An 18,832-nucleotide genomic window follows, 5' to 3' on the forward strand; every position below is an offset into this window, starting at 1 on the left:
CTCCGAACACCCGCACAGCCACCGCGCTAGCCCGGTGCGGGTGACGCGTCTCCCCGCCTCATACTCCGATTGCCATCTCAAACTGTCGCGGACTATACTTATAGTGACGTTTACACGAATAAATCATTATTATCATCATTTTATTGAGCCTCAACAGCTCAACGGTTGTGGAGCGGACTGAATTCCGAAAGGTCGGCGCTTCAAACCCCACTCGTTGTCACTTTGGTACCTATAACTCCTGGCACAAGCTTTCCGCTTAGTTGGAGGGGAAAGGAGAACACTAGCCGATGCCCGCGACTTCGTCCGCGTGGATTTAGGTTTTAAAAAATCCCGTGGAAACTCTTTGATTTTCCGGGAAAAAGTAGCCTATATCACTCTCCAGGTCTTCATCTATACCCATGCAAAAATCACGTTGATCCGTAGCTTCGTTGCGAGTTGCGACGTGATTGAAGGACAGACCAACAAACCAATAAACCAATAAACAAACACACTTTCGCATTTATAATAGACTAGTTTATGCTCGCGACTTCAACCGCATGGACTACACAAATTTCAAACCCATATTTCACCCCCTTATGGGTTGAATTTTCATTCTTAGCGGATGCCTACGTCATGATAGCTAGGTATCTGCGTGCTAAATTTCAGTCCGATCCGTCTAGTAGTATGAGCTGTGCGTTGATAGATCAGTTAGTCAGCCAGTCAGTCAGTCACCTATTCCTTTTACAATATATTTAAATTGGTATGGGTAGTGATTATAACCTAATCAATTTTATTTTCGATGCCTACCGCCATCTGCAATGAACAAAACAAACATCACCGCGCCGAGATAAGAACCCGAGCGCGAGATAGATGACCTAGTTACCTCGCCCATTAAAAATAGCGTTCTACAATAGCTCAAACACTATTTTTAGTGCGTATCAGTAGAAATCAGCGTCCACAACCTTATCTCTTTGTACCTAGTAATAAATCGCGAGTCTTTAGAACAATGAACTGAAAAATATCACTCATATTCAAAAAGAGACGGACCCACGACGGACCGCGCAACGCACGGAAACCTAGTTACAACTACGACGGCAAATCGATACGGTTTCTGAGACAGTGCACGCTGGTGTTCCGCGAAGGATTAGTGCCCGTTTAGTTGACACTAGTTATTTTTTTAGTGTAGTAAACAAGGGAACATGTTATAAGTTAAAGTTTGTTAAACTGTTGGTTAAAGTTAAACATGGAGGTGAAGCGTTACATACGGAGCGAGTCGGCCAGCTGCGCTCACATGGTTGAAGAAAACACGGCGAACAATAGAAAAACTGCCGATCCTCATGAAAAGCTGAAAGCGCTCCTCAACTCCCCAGAAGAGGACACGGATGACACCCTCCCACCATCAGATGCCCCGAAATTCGGAACGGTCATTCATAATAGGATTTTCGTTGGAGGTTTCTCTCTGACCACTACGGATGAGGACCTATGGAAGTTTTTCTCAGGGTTTGCAACAGTCACAGCTGCCAGAGTGATCTACGACAGAGCAGGGGTCTCCAAATGCTATGGATTCGTCACTTTTGCCAGCCCTCGTGTCGCGAGGCTGATAGTCAAACAGGTTAGTAACATTCTCCTTATAAAAATTCTGTTCGGTAGTAGGTACCTGGTACTAAACCGTGCGTATATTTTTAATCAGTTCGCCATACTATAAGTTATTATGCGTACTATGCCAGTGTACCGACAAAATTATCAGATCATAGTTCCTTTGTCTTGATTATACCTAGGTACATAATACATGCGAGTATTTTAACCCTTTGTCGCAAGAATCGTGGATTATTATTTATGTTAATAATGTAGGTAGGCAATAAATTTTTGTTTGTGGCATCGAAGAAATTAATCAATCCTCAATCATCATCAATTTCTAAGCTAAGCTGGTATTATGTGCACTTGTTGGGCTCATGAGAAATGGTCGGGGTCTGATGATATATTGAATCAGTTCAAATCTAAGTATTAAATATTCGATTAGTTAAGTCGAATATTTAATACTTAGATTTGGCTAATATAGGGTACAGGTATTATGGCCTAAGAGCCAGCGCGCGCCAGACTTTCCTTATTTTATAAACGCTAAAAGTTTCTCTGCGTACCTATTGTCCCCAACACCGGGAGGAACGTTTGGATGTTTGTTTGAATCATGGTGGCTTTGGGAGATAACAGGTAATATAGGAATAGTATTAGAAATCGTAATTAAGTAATAGAATGATAATTTTATGCTAGTTTAGCATAAAATTATCCAATATGGCTCGTCATTTCCCTTGGTTTGGTTAAGTATCATCATCATCGTCAACCATAGACGTCTACCGCTAGACCTAGGTATCTTATGTAGATAGTTCCATACGCCAAGGTCTTGCGCCGCCTAGCAGCAGTAGCAGTTGCGATTCGTTTGAAAATTATTATTTTCTTGTACCTACGATGGTATAGAAGTGACCTTTGTGTGCGAGTCGGACTCGCACTTTACCAGTTTTTAGAAAGAAAGAAGGAAGAAAGAAAAAGTGTATATTTGATTTCATAGAAAGTACACATCTCTCAATAGGTATAAATACAAAAACTGAATCGCTGAATGTGTTGCTGATCGCAAATCTCGAGAACAGCTGAACCGATTGAGCTAATTCTTTTTTCATAATATTCCTATTTTTCATAATAATACTTCAAGTACGGGGATGGTTCTTAAGGAGAGATTTTTTTTAAAAAACCCTGAAAAAGAATCGACTGTTAGGCGGTACGAAGTTCGCCCGGGCAGCTAGTAAAAAATAAAATTAATAAAATAATCACTCAAAATAAGATGCGTGGTGTGTGGTACCAAAATGGACTCCACTCAGCATAATATTTTGCTGCGCCTGTGGAGGGAACACAGACACAGCGCTGGTGTTCCGTGGAGCCAGAAGTTTTTTAATGAAAAAAGTTAATTTTGACTCCGATACTTTAAAAATGACATTGAACTCTAAATTCCGAGAGATGTTTTTGCTTGGTCTCAATAATTTGTTTTATATCTTGTTGTAACTATCTATCTAATCTATTTTTGTTATCAGTGATAACTTCTATTTTGAGACAGGTTGTTTGTATTTCATAGTCATGGAACTGTTGACGACCTCCCTGGCGCAGCGGTGAGCGCTGTGGTCTTATCAGTGGGAGGTCCCAGGTTCGATTCCTGCCAGGGAAAATTTAAAATTTTACGATTTCTAAATTTCCACTGGTCTGGTCTGGGGGGTGTTTGAGGAAGGATCCGGACCGCGGGGCACGCGGGGATCTGCGTGTTGTGTACGTCTGCCCCAGAAAGGGGAGAAAGACCAATTAGGGACAAGGACAGGAAAGAAAGAATTTGTAGGGAGTCAAGAAGGCGCCCCGGGAAAGAGCCACCGAGCAAGTACCGAACGGGCGCCCTCCCGCGTTTCGGCCCATATAACCGCGAGGTTGGTGGGGCCATGGGAGGTGGTGGGTTGGTCAGGTCTGGAGGTAGGCGTCGGCGATGGCTAGTTACCACCTTGCCGGCAAAGCCGTGCCGCCAAGCAATTAATAAAAACTGCCATACCCCTTTCAGGTTCCAATCTATGTCACTTGTCAGTACCTGATACGGGGATCACGTGTCACCAACACACTCTTACCCACTGAAATGTATAAAGGTATATTTTATTTTTGAAGTGGAATCTTCTTTATTGCGAACTAGCTTATGCTCGCGACTTCGTCCGCGTGGACTACACAAATTTCAAACCCCTATTTCACCCCCATAGGGGTCGAATTTTCAAAAATCCTTTCTTAGCGGATGCCTACGTCATAAAAGCTATCTGCATGCCAAATTTCAGCCCGATCCGTCCAGTAGTTTGAGCTGTGCGTTGATAGATCAGTCAGTCAGTCAGTCAGTCAGTCAGTCAGTCATTCAGTCAGTCAGTCACCTTTTCCTTTTATATATTTAGATTGGGCGATTTCGGGATGGCTAAAAACTTCAAGGCCGCATCACCGACATGCTAATGTTAATATACCTACCTAGTGTATCAGTAGTCAGTGTGATATACGCGTTCGATAAGCATTAACCTAACCTACCCATTTATACCTTGATTTGATCTTTTATCGTTTTGTATTTTATGTCTTTTTTCTTGTACCTTTATTTGTATTTAAATTTATTATTAATCATCTAGTTAGTGTAAGTGGCACTGCCGTTCTAATTAGATATAAAATAAATAAATAAAATAAAAATAAATACCTATAGTAGAAGCTGTGATAGCTTAGTGGTCATAGAATAAAATAACAAGCACCTAGGTATATTTCGAATCACCCTTAAAATATTTAAAAAGACCCTGCTGAGTGGGTTTTATATATTTTAGCGTTTAAATGAAAAACGTTCAAAATAACTGGAGTGTCTCTCTTCGGGCGGGCGGGCGGGCGGAGGTAGGTGCACTTCACGTCCCAGAAAACGTCTTTTTCACAGACGTTTCAGCGTTTTGAATTTCCTTCAATGCTCGTAACTAGCGTCATTCAAGTTTTTTAAAGAAAAGAGACTGAAATTTCGTTTCTTGAATAATATTTTCAGTCACTTTATTACCTAAGCACTTACAGGAGGTACGTGGCAGAAATACACGTACCTATAGGTACATTATAACCAAGGTATATAGTTTTTGATTTGTAGTGCACAATGTCGAAAAAATATCCGAGTACGGAACCCTCGGTGTGCGAGTCTGACTCGCTCTTGGCTGATGCGTCCGTACGTCTGTCTGTTAGTGGACTATATGCCTTGAATTGTAAAAGGCAGAGTGTTTCTATTGCCGCTATAACAACAAATAATAAAAGTTTCAAAATGGCAGCCATAAAAAATTAAAAATAAAATAAAAAGTATGATCTTGTACAATTGTACGGAACCTTTCGTGCGTGAGTCGAACTGTCACTTGGCCAGTTTTCTAAGTATATTGTGAAAGAAAATTAGCCAAAAAAACATGGGTTTCGAAATTATAAATAATCTCCTTTTTGTGAAGTTGATAAAAAAACCCCGGTAAAATAAAACGTCACTGCAATATCAGTCGCTTTTCATCTGTGAAAACGTATTTCACGTGAAAATCAACTTTTTGTCCCATATACGGATTGCAAGGCTTCCCTGCCGGTATCGTTCAACCAAAAATGTATACAAAAGTGCATAAAAAATGTTTGTTACACTCATTTTAAACGGAATTCACGAATTTATTTTCGTACTATTCCTTTTTGGATCAGGAACTTAAACAATACGCTTGCACTATGTATTATACATCTATACCTATAAAAAAGTATAGTGGTATAATACATAGTCAGTCAGTTCTCCTACGCGCGCGCATCTTATAATGGCGGGCCATAGACTAAAAGAATAAGGTTTGTTTCTTTGGCTTTTCGCGGATAGCGTTTTAGCCACGCACAAAATGGGGAATTTCAAGTTTTTTTATTACAGATAAACTTTTTTAAGAATAAAGCAACTCAAACAATAAAACACAATAGATCGGAGACGGTCGCAGTGATTCAGGGATAGTAAGGACCTGTATAGCCCCAAAGAAGAAAGAAGAACTCAAACAATAAAATAAAATAAAAAACTCTTACCTATCCTATAGCTCACTTGTGAATAATAGGAATGAAAAGTCACAGTTTGATTATAGGTGTCATTATGTGCCTAATTGCGGTGCAATTAGATCCACTTTATGAGCAAGCGTGTTGATATAGTAGATTATTAACCAAGGGGATAAAGCAGTGTCTTCTGTCGCGGGTGACGATTTAAATCGCGAGCGTAACGAAGGACTCGAGGTTTACTCCCGAGCGTAGCGAGGGATTTAAGTTCACCCAAGACTAAGACAGCTTTATCACCGAGGTAAATACTCTACTTTTCGTACCATTTGCGAAAAAATTAACACAATAATAATATGAGATAAGCATTTATTAAACGTATTTTTAGAACGTTATCTTATTTATAAAAAAATATTATACCTTACCTACCGCCTCGTAGTTGGGTACAAAATAAGCAATAGGTACTTACTTTTATTTGAAGAACAGTTGACCGATTTGCCGAAATTGGTGTTGGCTGGCTGTCAAAGCAGACTTTATTGATTGTGCCTTACTTTCCTGCGAGTGCAAGTCATCCTATATTTAGGTGCCCCTCCTGTCCACCCCCCCGCCTGAGACTATTTACCTATATTATTTGGACTAAATACTTAGCTGTTTATTCTTGCGATTTCGTTTGCGTTCAATCCATACTAATATTATAAATGCGAAAGTGTGTCTGTCTGTCTGTCTGCTAGCTTTTCACGGCTCAACCGTTCAACCGATTTTGACGAAATTTGGTACAGAGATAGCTTACATCCCGGGGAGGAACATAGATTTTTTATCCCGGAAAATTGAAGAGTTCCCACAGAATTTTTAAAAAGCTAAATCCACGCGAACGAAGCCGCGGGCATCATCTAGTAATAAAATAACACATAAAGCTAGCCTAATCTAATTACTATACAAATCATGCCCGCGTGGAATGGTGCCAAGAATAGTGGCTGCATTTCCGCGCTGGACAGCCAGGCTGATCCGTTGCGCAAAAAATGAGCCAGCCCTTCTGTCACCAGATGAGGCTATTAATCGCGGTGAAATGTCTGGTAAATTTTTTTTTGCACCATGGTCCCAGGGTTTCCACGGCAAACGGAACAAAAATGTAACTCTCGATAAGAGAGGCACATACTTGCGCCGCTTGCCGTTTTCAGCTGATGTGTTGATATGGATCAGTTACCTTTCCCTTTTATATATTTAGCAGATTTATCGACCTCTTCAGTCTATTGCACCGAGGTATTAACAAAACCCTAAAAATAAATGATCACTGAAGTGTCCCCTAACTTAGCTAACACTTAACAGGGAGTGCCAAAGTTGCGCGGGAAGTTTGATACTCGAGCACATTTGGGATCACGGGCAGAACTCAAATACGAATGGCGAGACCTGCCAAATATAACTTTACATGTCTTTCTTATATTAGACTAGCTTGTGTCCGTGACTTCGTCCGCATGGACTACACAAATTTCAAACCCCTATTTTACCCGTTTAGGGGTTGAAAACTCTCAGGCATGCAGGATTCCTCGCGATGTTTTCACCGTTAAAGCAAATTATATTTTTATTCACAAAATTACAATAAAAGTACTCATATAAAGGTATCCTTTCAAAGCCTTAATTCGAAAGTGAAATAAACGCTCATTACAATTTTCCAGCTGGAAGAGCCCGCAAATGAAACGCCGCTATCGCGTAGGTAATGCCTTTGTGCTGGCATGCGTATGACTCCTTTGCGCCAAACCATCATGAGAATTGGGAACCTCGATTATTTTCTTTTGTGTATTGTGGGGATCTTACTATTTTTCTTACTTTATATTTTAAGAATCCTCTATCATATTTTTACCTTTTAGGATTTTTAAGCTGCTTTTTCTAAGCTTTTCATTACCATGATCAACCCATCGCCGGCTCACTACTGAGCACGTAAAGCTTTGAAAAATCCGTTTGAAAGTTCGGTATATGCATCTAAGTAGGTACCTCAAATAAAGAAATAATTTAGATCCACACGATACAAAAGAGAGTAATTAAGGTTTCCATGATGATTTGATACAAAGAAGTCATATGCATGCCGCGACACAAAGACATTATTTACGGGATAGCGGAGTTTTCATTTGCGAGCCGACTAGCAGTAAAGTTACTATGAACGTTTTGTTCACTTTCGAAGGCAATTAAATATCACTTGTTTTGACGATGTGAAATATCGTGAGGATACTTGCATGCCTGAGAGAAGGTAGTCAGTACCCTTATTATAAATGCGAAAGTGTATTTGTTTGTTGGTTTATTGGCTTGTTGGTTTGTCCTTCAATCACATCGCAATGGAGCAACGGATTGACCTGATTTTTTGCATGGGTATAATCAAAGATCTGGAGACTGACATAGACTTTTCATCTCGGAAAACCAAAGAGTTCCCACAGGATTGTTAAAAACCAAAATTCACGCGGGTGAAGCTGCGGGCATCAACTAGTAATGTAATAATGTCCTCAAAGGTGCGTGAAATCCGCCAATCCGCACTTGGCCAGCGTGGTGAACTATAGCGTAAACCCTTGTTACTCTGAGAGGAGACTCGTGCTCGTTAGAGAGTCGGTGATGAGTTAATCATGGGGATGAAAAGTTAAATGGTGAATTTGTCTCAAACAAAGAAAGAAATTAGCTACAATACAATATGGAAGAGAATAATGAACGTTTCGTATGATGGCTTCGCGCAAAGGAGTCATGCGCATGCCGAGTACAAAGGCATTCCCTACGCGATAGCGGTGTTTTCATTTAGGGGTTCTTCCAGCTGGAAAATTATTATGAGCGTTTATTTCACTTTCGAAAACCCTACCCTTCCAAAGCCTTAAACTTTGGAAGGGTACCTTTATATGAAAAGGTACTTTAATTTGTACAATGCAGCACTTTATTTTTTCAATTATTTTTAATAAAAACACGGGATTTTTAATAAAAACAATCTGGTTTAATATTAAATTATAAATGCGAAAGTGTGTTTGCTTGTTGATTTGTCCTTTGTGTGACTACTTTTATCCTGAAAATCAATTTTTAAAAAACTAAATCTACGCGGAAATAGTCGGGCATTAGCAAGTACTATGTTTTAATGTTATGTAAGTACCTACTATGTAGATAATACCCGCGACTTCATCGCCTTGGATTTATTAAGTTTTGCAAAAGTCCATTTTAGGGATATGATTTAAGCATTCTTTTATACAGGGTGTAACCTGAACGCTGGCAAAAATGAAGACAGGTCATAGTACTGATGATTACTGATATTATACCACAAAAAAGCGCCAAAAAAATACTAAGACAAAATCCTAGATTTTGTAAAAGTTAGTAAGCTAGCGTTCTGGTTACACCCTGTAGGTATATTTTTTCAGTAGACCGCCACGAAACGATTTTCAAAAATTCCGCTGAGGTGGCTTAGCTAGTAATTAAAAGAAAGATATTGAAAAAGTATTGAAAGACCTTTAGTGCGCGACCAATTTTGAAACCAGTGAACTTCTGAACAATGTAGGAGCATTAACAATGTCTCTACAATATCATTTCTACATTGTAGCAATACGAAAAATTTAATTTTAAAAGCATTTTTTCCATAACGAAATTCCTTTGTCTCTGCATGCGATGAAAATGTACGTAATGGACTAAGAGCTAGCGCGTGTCAGACCTTCGTTGTTTTATAAAAGCTGAAAGTTTATCTGCATATTGTCCCCAACACTGGGAGGAACGATCAGCGGCTGTGAAGTTTGGATCATGGTGATTTTGGGAGATAGCAGGTAATAAAGGTGTCCTAAAACCTTACGTCAAAGTATAATTTAATTTTTACCCGACTACGGCGAAGCCCAAAGGAGGGTTATGTGTTTGTTTATATTATCCTCGGGATAGTATTAAAAATCACGTCATGCATTGCCAGACACTTAGTATTCTGGCAACCTTCTGCCAGACGGCCTTAAACTTAACTTTAAGGGCGTCTACGAGTTACGACACTAAGTGTTTGGCAATGCTGAATGCATGTCGTGATATCTAATACTATTTCGAAGAAAATATAAAAAAAATTGATTTTATACTTTGACGTAAGTTTTTTTACACCTTTATTACCTGTTATCTCCCAAAGCCACCATGATCCAAGCAAACATCCAAACAAACGTTTCTCCCTGTGTTGGGGACAATACGCAGAGAAACTTTCAGCTTTTATAAAATAACGAAGGGTTGGCACGCGCTGGCTCTCTCTCTATAATGTTTTATACGGAAAGGAATGTTGCATTGTTGGAGCTTTAGCATTTGAGTTTCGACCTCTTGTTAACATTGCAGTCAAGGGCAAACTTGTATCTGAATAAAAAATAATAAAAAAAAAAAAACCTTTCAACTACCGGGTGACCTCACTGGCGCAGTGGCGAGACCTGTGAGATCTTAGCATAAAGTCCCGGGTTAAAATATAAATAAATAATCTTTTATTTTAGACAAAATATGTGTAAAGCTTTTACAAACGAAGATTTACCTAAACGTTTTCTTATAACAATCCATACTAATATTTATAAATGCGCAAGTGTGTCTGTCTGTTTGTTTGGTGGCTTTTCACGGCCCATCTGTTTAACTGATTTTGACACAGTACAGAGATATTTTTAGCTTACATACCGGTGACGGACATAGAATACTTTTTATCCCAGGAAATCAAAAAGTTTCCACGGGACTTTTGAAAAACCTAATTTCATGTGGATGAGGTTGCAAACATCCTCTATTTGGTATGTACTGAGTTATAGTACGCGACAGGTTGAGATGGCAATCGGGGAGGGTACGCCCCGCACACCCGCACACCCTCCGCGCTAACCCGATGCGGGCGAGCGAGGGTGCCGTGCGGGCGCAAGGCGTCGCGCGCCTCATACCACGAATGCTATCTCGACTACCTGTCGCGGATGACGCTTGCATTCCGTTTATATGCTACTTTTTATCCCGGAAAATCAAAATGGGATTTTTAAAAACCTAACTCCACACAGATGAAGTAGCGGACATCATCTAGTTGTTAAATAATTGACCTTTACAATATAAAATACCGTTTAAAAGCCGGCCAGTTGTCGTCGTTATTCAGGCTTCAGTAAAATGGCGTAGGCGTTACGACACGAGAGCGCTGCACTAAATACGAAGTACCATTATAGCCCTTTTAATCATTTCCACATTTTAATCTTCTAATCTATATAAAAACTAGCTTATGCTCGCGACTTCGTCCACGTGGACTACACACATCTCAAACCCCTATTTCACCCTCTTAGGGGTTTAATTTTCAAAAATCCTTTCTTAGCGAATGCCTACGTCATAATAGCTATCTGCATGCCAAATTTCAGCCCGATCCAGTAGTTTCAGCTGTGCGTTGATAGATCAGACAATCAGTCAATCCTTTTATATATTTAAAGAAGATTAGACTTTATTTACACTTTTATTACTTGTTATCTTCCAAAGAAACCATGATCCAAACTTCATAGTCACCTGTCACTGATCGCAGATAACAATACGCAGGGAGCTTTTATAAAAAAAACGAAGATCTGGCACGCGCTGGCTCTTAGTCCATAACAAAGTTATATTCTAACTTCATCTAGTAAACTATTATTCTCATAATATATCAGTAAAGTACCCTTAATATAAATGCGAAAGTGTGTTTGTTTGTTGGTTTGTTGTGTAGTCCCTCAATCACGTCGCACCGGTGCTACGGATTGACGTAACTTTTGGAATGGGTATAGATAGAAACCTGGAGAGTGAGATAGGCTACTTTTTATCCCGGAATATCAAAGAGTTCCCACGGGATTTTCAAAAAATATAATTCCACGCGGGCAACGTCGCGGGCATCAGCTAGTTTTCTATATTCTCATATAGAAAATAGTTTATAGTTGTTGTTGTTGTAGTTTATCATTCCTGTACAACCACAAGTATTAATTCCGGCCGAAATCTAATTACAATGTTGTCGTGTTTGCGGGAATCTCGACCGAAGTGTTGTCTCTGATTTATTATTTTGATAGTTTCGTCGTCATTAATTTAGACGTCCACAGCTGGACATAGGTCTCCTGTAGAGACCTCCACATGCCATGGTCTTGCGCCGCTTGATTTAATTATTCTTATTTATCAAATCAAATGAAATGGTTTATTCAAAATAGGTAACAAATTACAGTCTTTGATAGTCGGTTGTTGCATTTGTAAAATGATAATAGTGGGATAATTTTTACGCGAACTTAAAACTAAAGCTACGAGAAACTCCGCACATAGCTCTCTCCATCGCCCGCTGAGTGACTCTGAGCTTTCTTATGAGGCCCATAGTTAGCGCCCATACGACTAGCGATAAAAATAAAACATAGAAAAAAAACTTACCCTAAAAATTTATATAAATACCTATAGCAGTTTTTTGAGATTCTCATATCGCTGATTAAATTAAGCTGCAAAAAACTTTTTATTGTATTTAATAACAATGGGAATTAGTCCCAAAGAAATCCGCGCTAGAGAGCTCAAAGACTTTGATTAAGAGTCACCTTTGACCTTCGACCTTTCGCGAATGCCGAGTGTAGGTATTATTTTGTGCTGATTTTAATATTACTTGCGTAAAACCTTTGGGGACAAAATGAAACTTTTTTAAATTTCATAAAAAGAACTACAAGCTTAATCTTTCTTCTAAATATATAAAACGAAAAGGTGACTAACTGACTGACTGACTGACTGACTGACTAACTGACTGACTGACTGACTGAGTCAGCCCCCTTTTCCTTTTACACGTTTAGATTAAAACGCACATAACCCGAAATGTTAAGGCCCGGAATCGAACCTCTGACCTCCTGAAAAGGAGGCGGACGTCTTAACCATTAGGCTATAACCACTTTTTTAGAAGTGGAAATTAGGTTACGTTACGTTACGTTATAGAAAATACATACAGATTTTCCATTAAGATCTCGGCAAAGTTTCCTATATTCCTTAAGTGTCACAAGAGACGAGTTGTTTGACAAGTTGAGATTATGTTTCAAAGAACCCGAGACTGCTGCACTGAGAGACAAGAAAAATATTGTATCTAGGTTAAAGTAACATAAATAATAATGATATCCTAGTGTTAAGACTAAGACTTCTATTCGGAAGGTCTGGGATCTTAGGTACGCATTGACTAGCTTTTTACCACGATTTCGGCCGTTTTATATAATTTATACCATGCTATCTAATACTTGCAACTTGCACGTGGATTTAGTTTTTTCAAAACGTCATGGGAGCTGCTATTTGATTTTCCGGGATAAAGAGTAACCTATCTAACCCTTCAGGTCTTTGACTATAACCATGCAAGAATCTGGTTAGTTGTTTATTTATTTATGTAGGGTCTGGCGACTCCGATCATGCCCTCTTGCATCAATAGACTAGCTTTTTCCCACGACATCAGCCGTGTGATATAATTTGTAGCCTACTAGCGCGATTTACCCGCAGAAATACATACAGATTTTCCATTAAGATCTCGACAAAGTTTCCTACATTCCTTAAGTGTCACAAGAGACGAGTTGTTTGACAAGTTGAGATTATGTTTCAGAGAACTCGAGATTGCTGCACTGAGAGACTAGAAAATATTATATCTAGGTTATAGCAAAATAATGATAGCCAGGTTAGGATAGATAGGTTAAGGCTATTTGGGGGTTTGGAATACCGGGAATGCATTCATTGAGTAGCCTTTTCCCATGATTTCGGCCTGGTTATACAGGTTGTAACCAGAACGGTAGCAAAAACGAAGACAGGTGATAGTACTGATGATTACTGATATGATATAACAAAAAAAAAACGCGAAAAAAATAAAAAAATATTTCTTCTTTTTCTTCACATAATTTGAATATTCCAAAGCGATTATCTTTTTTTTACATAAAATACTGAGCACAGGCAATGTAACTTACAGTAGGTAAACATGCGAAAACCCTCCATAGACAGTTCTTTTTTTTTCGTTAAATGACTAATATTCCCCTTTCCTCTCCAACTAAGCGTCAAGCTTGTGCTAGGAGTAGGTACGACATAAGTGCAACGGGCGGGGTTTGAACCGTCGACCTTTCGGTTTTCAGTCCACTCCTTTACCGGTTGAGCTGTTGAGGCTCTAAATAATACCTAAAAGCTTTGGTTATCAAGTAAACAATTCAGAGCATTATCAGCAACGTACAAATAAGAGTGCTTTACACAAAAGTGATCCCTAAATGTACCCCCTCCACATAAAAGTGATCCCCTGAATTTTTCCGTTTCCAAGGGCCCTGATCCCTGATCCCTTCCCCTTATTTGTAGCGAGGGGACATCGTTACCCAAGGCTCTTTAAACTTTTATCAAGTGCTTAAAAAGTTTATTATTTTGTTCGATATGAAATATAAAATGTTGAATAAGTTGAAAAAGTATAGGTAGGAAGCATAATATTTTATTTAGGTACCTATACCCAGTGGCGTGCACAGGATTTCAAGCCAGGGTATGCATTTAGGCATGAACTTATTTTCCGGCAGGTTTTAATTACAAATAAGCATTGATTTATTACAATAAAGGGTAAGCAGTGCGTTTATGCCTCTATCAGCTGCACGCCACTGCCTATACCTATCGGTGCAAAGGTAGCATAGTGGTTAAGACGTCCGCTTCCGGGAGGTCGGGTGTTCGATCCCGGGCATGCACTTCTAACTTTTCGGAGTTATGTGCGTTTACCGCATTTTATTCGGTCGGGGGTTCAATCCCGGGTACCCACCTCTAATTTTTTGAATATTAGGTATGAATTTAAGCAATTGATTACCTATCACTTGCTTTAACGGTGAAGGAAAACATCGTGAGAAAACTTACATGCCTGAGAGTACAAAGGTATGTAAAGGCTGCCAATCCGCACTTGGCCAGCGTGGCGGATTGTGACCTAAGCCCTTCTCATTCTGAGAGGAGACCCGTTCTCAGAAGTGAGATGGTTTAATGATGATGATTCCGTAAAGACTGTTATATAAATAGCGACTCTTATAACAACACAACAATATGCAATTCAGCTCGCATGCCTCTGTGGCCTAAAATTTAGTAAGCTCTTTCTATCGCTTGACTTTCATATATTATTTAGTAATCCTACATGATCCTACATGAAAAAAAAAATATTATAGTGGTTTTATAATATATCATTGCATGCCGTAGAATTTGGACGTACACTATTAATACCTTTATAGATCAGTAAACTAACCCAAATTCGCAATAAAGATAATTGAATTGAATTGAATAAAAATACTAGCTGACGTCCGCGACTTCGTCCGCGTGGATTTAGGTTTTTCAAAATCCCGTAGGAACTCTTTGATTTTCCGGGATAAAAAGTAGCCTATATATTAATCCAAGGTATAATCTATCTCCATTTCGAATTTCATTCAAATCAGCTCAGCAGTTTTTGCGTGAAAGAATATAAAACATACACACATATACACACACTTTTGCCTTTATAATATTTAAGTATGATACCTCCCTCCTCTAGAAGTGCGTTCGTTATATTGTAACGAGCCGTAATAATAAGACTCACAATCGCTTCCACTTGAAAGCTTTCGTGTGTACAATACAATAACATTAAGTGGTTTTCCCAGCACGCCAAAATCACCCTTAACGCACTGATTTTGGTGATGGTATACATACAACTAAATAAATTGATTCGATTAAACTTCTTTGTGTCCGGTCTTTTAGTGTTATTGCTTTGATGTGCTCTTTTGTAGTGATATTTGGTAGTTTTAGTGTGAAAGCCGTGATAGCCTAGTGGTTAAGACGTCTGCCTCCTATGGGTTCGATTCTGGACACATCTAACTTTTCGGAGTTATCTTATGTGCGAAGTTATCAGCGCTATTTTGTAAATTAGATAATCATATAAAAGGAAAAGGTCTGACTGCCTGACTGACTGACTGATCTATCAATGCACAGCTCAAACTAATTGACGGATCGGGCTGTTTGGCATGCAGATAACTATTATGACGTAGGCATCCACTAAGAAAGGTTTTTTTAAAATTCAACCCTAAGGGGGTGAAATAGGGGTTTGAAATTGGTGTAGTCCACGCGGACGAAGTCGCGGGCATAAGCTAGTCTATCTAATATTATAAAATATGCGAAAGTATGTCTAGCTGTCTGTCTGTCTATCTGCTAGCCTTTCAACCGATTTTGACGAAATTTGGTACAGATATAGCTTGCATCCCGGGGAACGACATAGGCTACTTTTTATCCCGAAAAATCAAAGAGTTCCCACGGGATTTCTAAAGACCTAAATCCACGCGGACGAAGTCGCGGGCACCATCTAGTGCATAATATTACAAACTAGCTGATGCCCGCGACTTCGTACGCGTGGATTTAGGTTTTAAAATTCCTGTGGGAACTCTTAAATTTTCCGGGATAAAAAGTAGCCTATGTCCTTCCCCGGGTTGCAAGCTACCTCTGTACCAACCTTGGATTTTTATTATAATTTGTTGTTATAGCTACAATAGAAATACACACTCTGTGAAGGACTCTCTACCTATCAATTATTAATGTTCATGAGATACAGCCCGCTGACAGACAGACGGATGGACAGAGGCTTAGGCTGAGATCTATAGAGCGCACTTTGGCTTTGCTCAGACTTAAGATTCAGTTAAAACGAGACAGATTTATGTGAGAGATATAGCTCCGTCTCGTTTTAACTCTGTCTTAAGTCTAAGTTAGGTTAGATTACGCTCTATATAGATCTCACCCTTAGTAATAGGGTCCCGTTCTTTGGATACGGAATCCCAAAACAGAGATCGTTGTTCAAAACGCGCCGTACCAAATAGCGAGAAAGTGTAAGAATAGTAAAGATTAGTGAAACAATGGCCGTCCTCAAAGGCGTGAAAAGGCACAAAGGAGGCCGAGAGCCACTCTCTCGGCTTTCGGGCTTTGTTGTGTGGAGTGGAGTGGAGTGGAGCGAACTGTACACATGCTCAGCGTACACACGACTTAAGATGCTTGTAACCTATCTTTCTGCTGTTGTATAGAAGCAGGCGTTACTTTGCGGAGGTCCATGATATACAATGAACCAAAGGCTTAATTCGCTAAAATCCGCTGAAACAGGTCGAATCGGTGAGACCCGTGCTCTGTAGTGCGCCGGCGATGGGTTGATCATGATGATGATGATGTCTAAAGATGGGCAAAAATTAATGATAGTTTTTTTTGTTACAGAGTGGAGGAGTAATGTTTTCACCTCTGGGTCGTCTTCGCGTGGCACAAGCAGTGAGGAAGCAGGTAAGCTAAGTATACTATGGTCCAGAAGAGACTGCGACCAAATTGGTACAATTTGCAAGATTCTTAGGGGTGTGATCGACTGCTCTGAACTACACAACAAGCTCTGCTGCGTTTATGCACCCTCTAATTACAGCTATCTCCGCCACCGAACCAAATTTTTCGTAAGCTCGTTTAGTCGCACGGTAGCGCGCTCCAGTCAGTGGTCACCCATACCGCGCACTTTGGCTGCGCTCAACGCGCTGCTGAAGGAGTCCCCTCGCTGTGACATATTTGCTGACAAATGGACTGACCTCATGGGTCAGATTTTGCACTTTTGTGAAAATTTATAATTTTGCTTTTTAAAATTTATAATTTTAACAATTTTTGTATGTATGTTTATGTTAGTTTGTACTCGTAGTTTAATTAGTGTAATTGGCTTTATGGCCGTTCTAATTAAATAATAAATAAATAAATAATAATAATAATAATCTACTTAGTCTAAGTATATAAAAGGAAAAGGTGACTGGCTGATTGACTGACTGACTGATCTATCAACGCACAGCTCAACCTACTAGATGGATTGGGCTGAAATTTGGCATGCAGATAGCTATTATGACGTAGACATCCGCTAAGAAAGGATTTTAGAAAATTCAACCCCTAAGGGGGTGAAATAGGTACCTATGTATTTGAAATTTTTGTAGTCCACGCGGTCGAAGTTGCGAGCATAAACTAGTTTGATAATAAGCTTTGTAAGATATAGAATGCAGTGTTCAAAATTGAAATTAAAAAAATACTTAATTAAAAACACAGGTCGTGTTACGTTTAGTTCGTTTTTAGGGTTCCGTACCTCAAAAGGAAAAATGGAACCCTTTTAGGATCACTTCGTTGTCTGTCTGTCTGTCAAGAAACCTACAGGGTACCTACTTCTCGTTGACCTAGAGTCGTGAAATTTGGCAGGAAGGTAGGTCTCATAGCCGACATGAGGGGAAAAATCTAAAAACCGTGAATTTGTGGTTACATAACAAGAAAAAATTAAAATGTGTTCCTGAACAAAATATTGCTATATATTATAATAATAACATTACTATACCAAGTAGCGTCGTATGAAAGAACTTAACTTGTACATTGTAAAACAGATTTTTATTTATTTTTAGGCACAATAGTTTTATCGTGCAAAATGTCGATAAATACGATTGTAGTACGGAACGCTCAGTGCGCGAGTCTCACTCGAGCTTTGATAGCCCTCCTTTTTTTTCCAATTATAGCTCATGGACATATGATTTTAAACTTTTATTTTAATCGTTTTTAATATTTTTCCAGATAAGCCAAATCCCAGTGCTATCTTCGGAGGCAGCTCCTCTGCAGGCTCCGCTGTGCTATCAGCTCATCTGCCCGCCCCTCGCGCCGCCGATGACGTGTGCGCCCTGCGAGATACCACCACCACCTTACGCTGTCTACCCTCTACCGTTTGACAGTGAGCACCATGAGTATCATTATTATCATTATCAACTGATAGACGTCCACTGCTGGACATTGGGACTCTTGTAGAGACTTCCACACACCGCTGTTTTTTTAATTCAGATCCATGTTAGCCCTTGACTGCAATCTCACACTTACACCGGTAAGTGATGATGCAGTCTACGATGGAAGCGGGCTAACCTGGAAGGGGTATGGCAGTTTTGACTGAACCCATGCCCCTTTTGGTTCGTACATCATCGGCATCGTACCGGAACGCTAAATCGCTTGGCGGCTCGGCTTTGCCTGTAGGGTGTTCTGTTCCCAGGTTGTTTCTTTTTTGCAGACTACATTATTTTTGTTAATAATGGTGTACTTAGTTCGCATTGTCATCGGCGGGTTTCAAAGTTTCATTGGCTCGTACCACTTACTTGTCTACAACTGTCCGCAACTGTCCGCAACTGTCCGCAACTATCCGCAACTGTCCGCAACTGTCCGCAACTGGGCCACATCGTCCTCGAGTTTGGAACATTGTGTTTGTTAAGAGTTAAGACAGAGCAGTACATTTCATTGTATTGCCACTATTGTGGTACATTTTTTTACCGTTTGCTATGTGCTAATGAATAACTAT

General features: G+C 39.6%; 1 protein-coding gene across 1 annotated transcript in view; it reads left to right on the forward strand.

Annotated features, from left to right (window-relative positions):
- LOC117993086 (protein boule-like) overlaps positions 1 to 18,832 on the forward strand; it is a 97,277-nt gene that overhangs the window by 64,081 nt on the left and 14,364 nt on the right. The window contains exons 2-4 of the mRNA XM_034980812.2: positions 1,217 to 1,591; positions 16,705 to 16,767; positions 18,067 to 18,220. Coding sequence (XP_034836703.1) covers positions 1,223 to 1,591; positions 16,705 to 16,767; positions 18,067 to 18,220 — 586 coding nt within the window. The 5' untranslated portion in view covers positions 1,217 to 1,222. The remainder of the gene's footprint in view (positions 1 to 1,216; positions 1,592 to 16,704; positions 16,768 to 18,066; positions 18,221 to 18,832) is intronic.

This window comes from Maniola hyperantus, chromosome 23, assembly GCF_902806685.2.
Source record: "Maniola hyperantus chromosome 23, iAphHyp1.2, whole genome shotgun sequence".
NCBI classification, from domain to species: domain Eukaryota; kingdom Metazoa; phylum Arthropoda; class Insecta; order Lepidoptera; family Nymphalidae; genus Maniola; species Maniola hyperantus.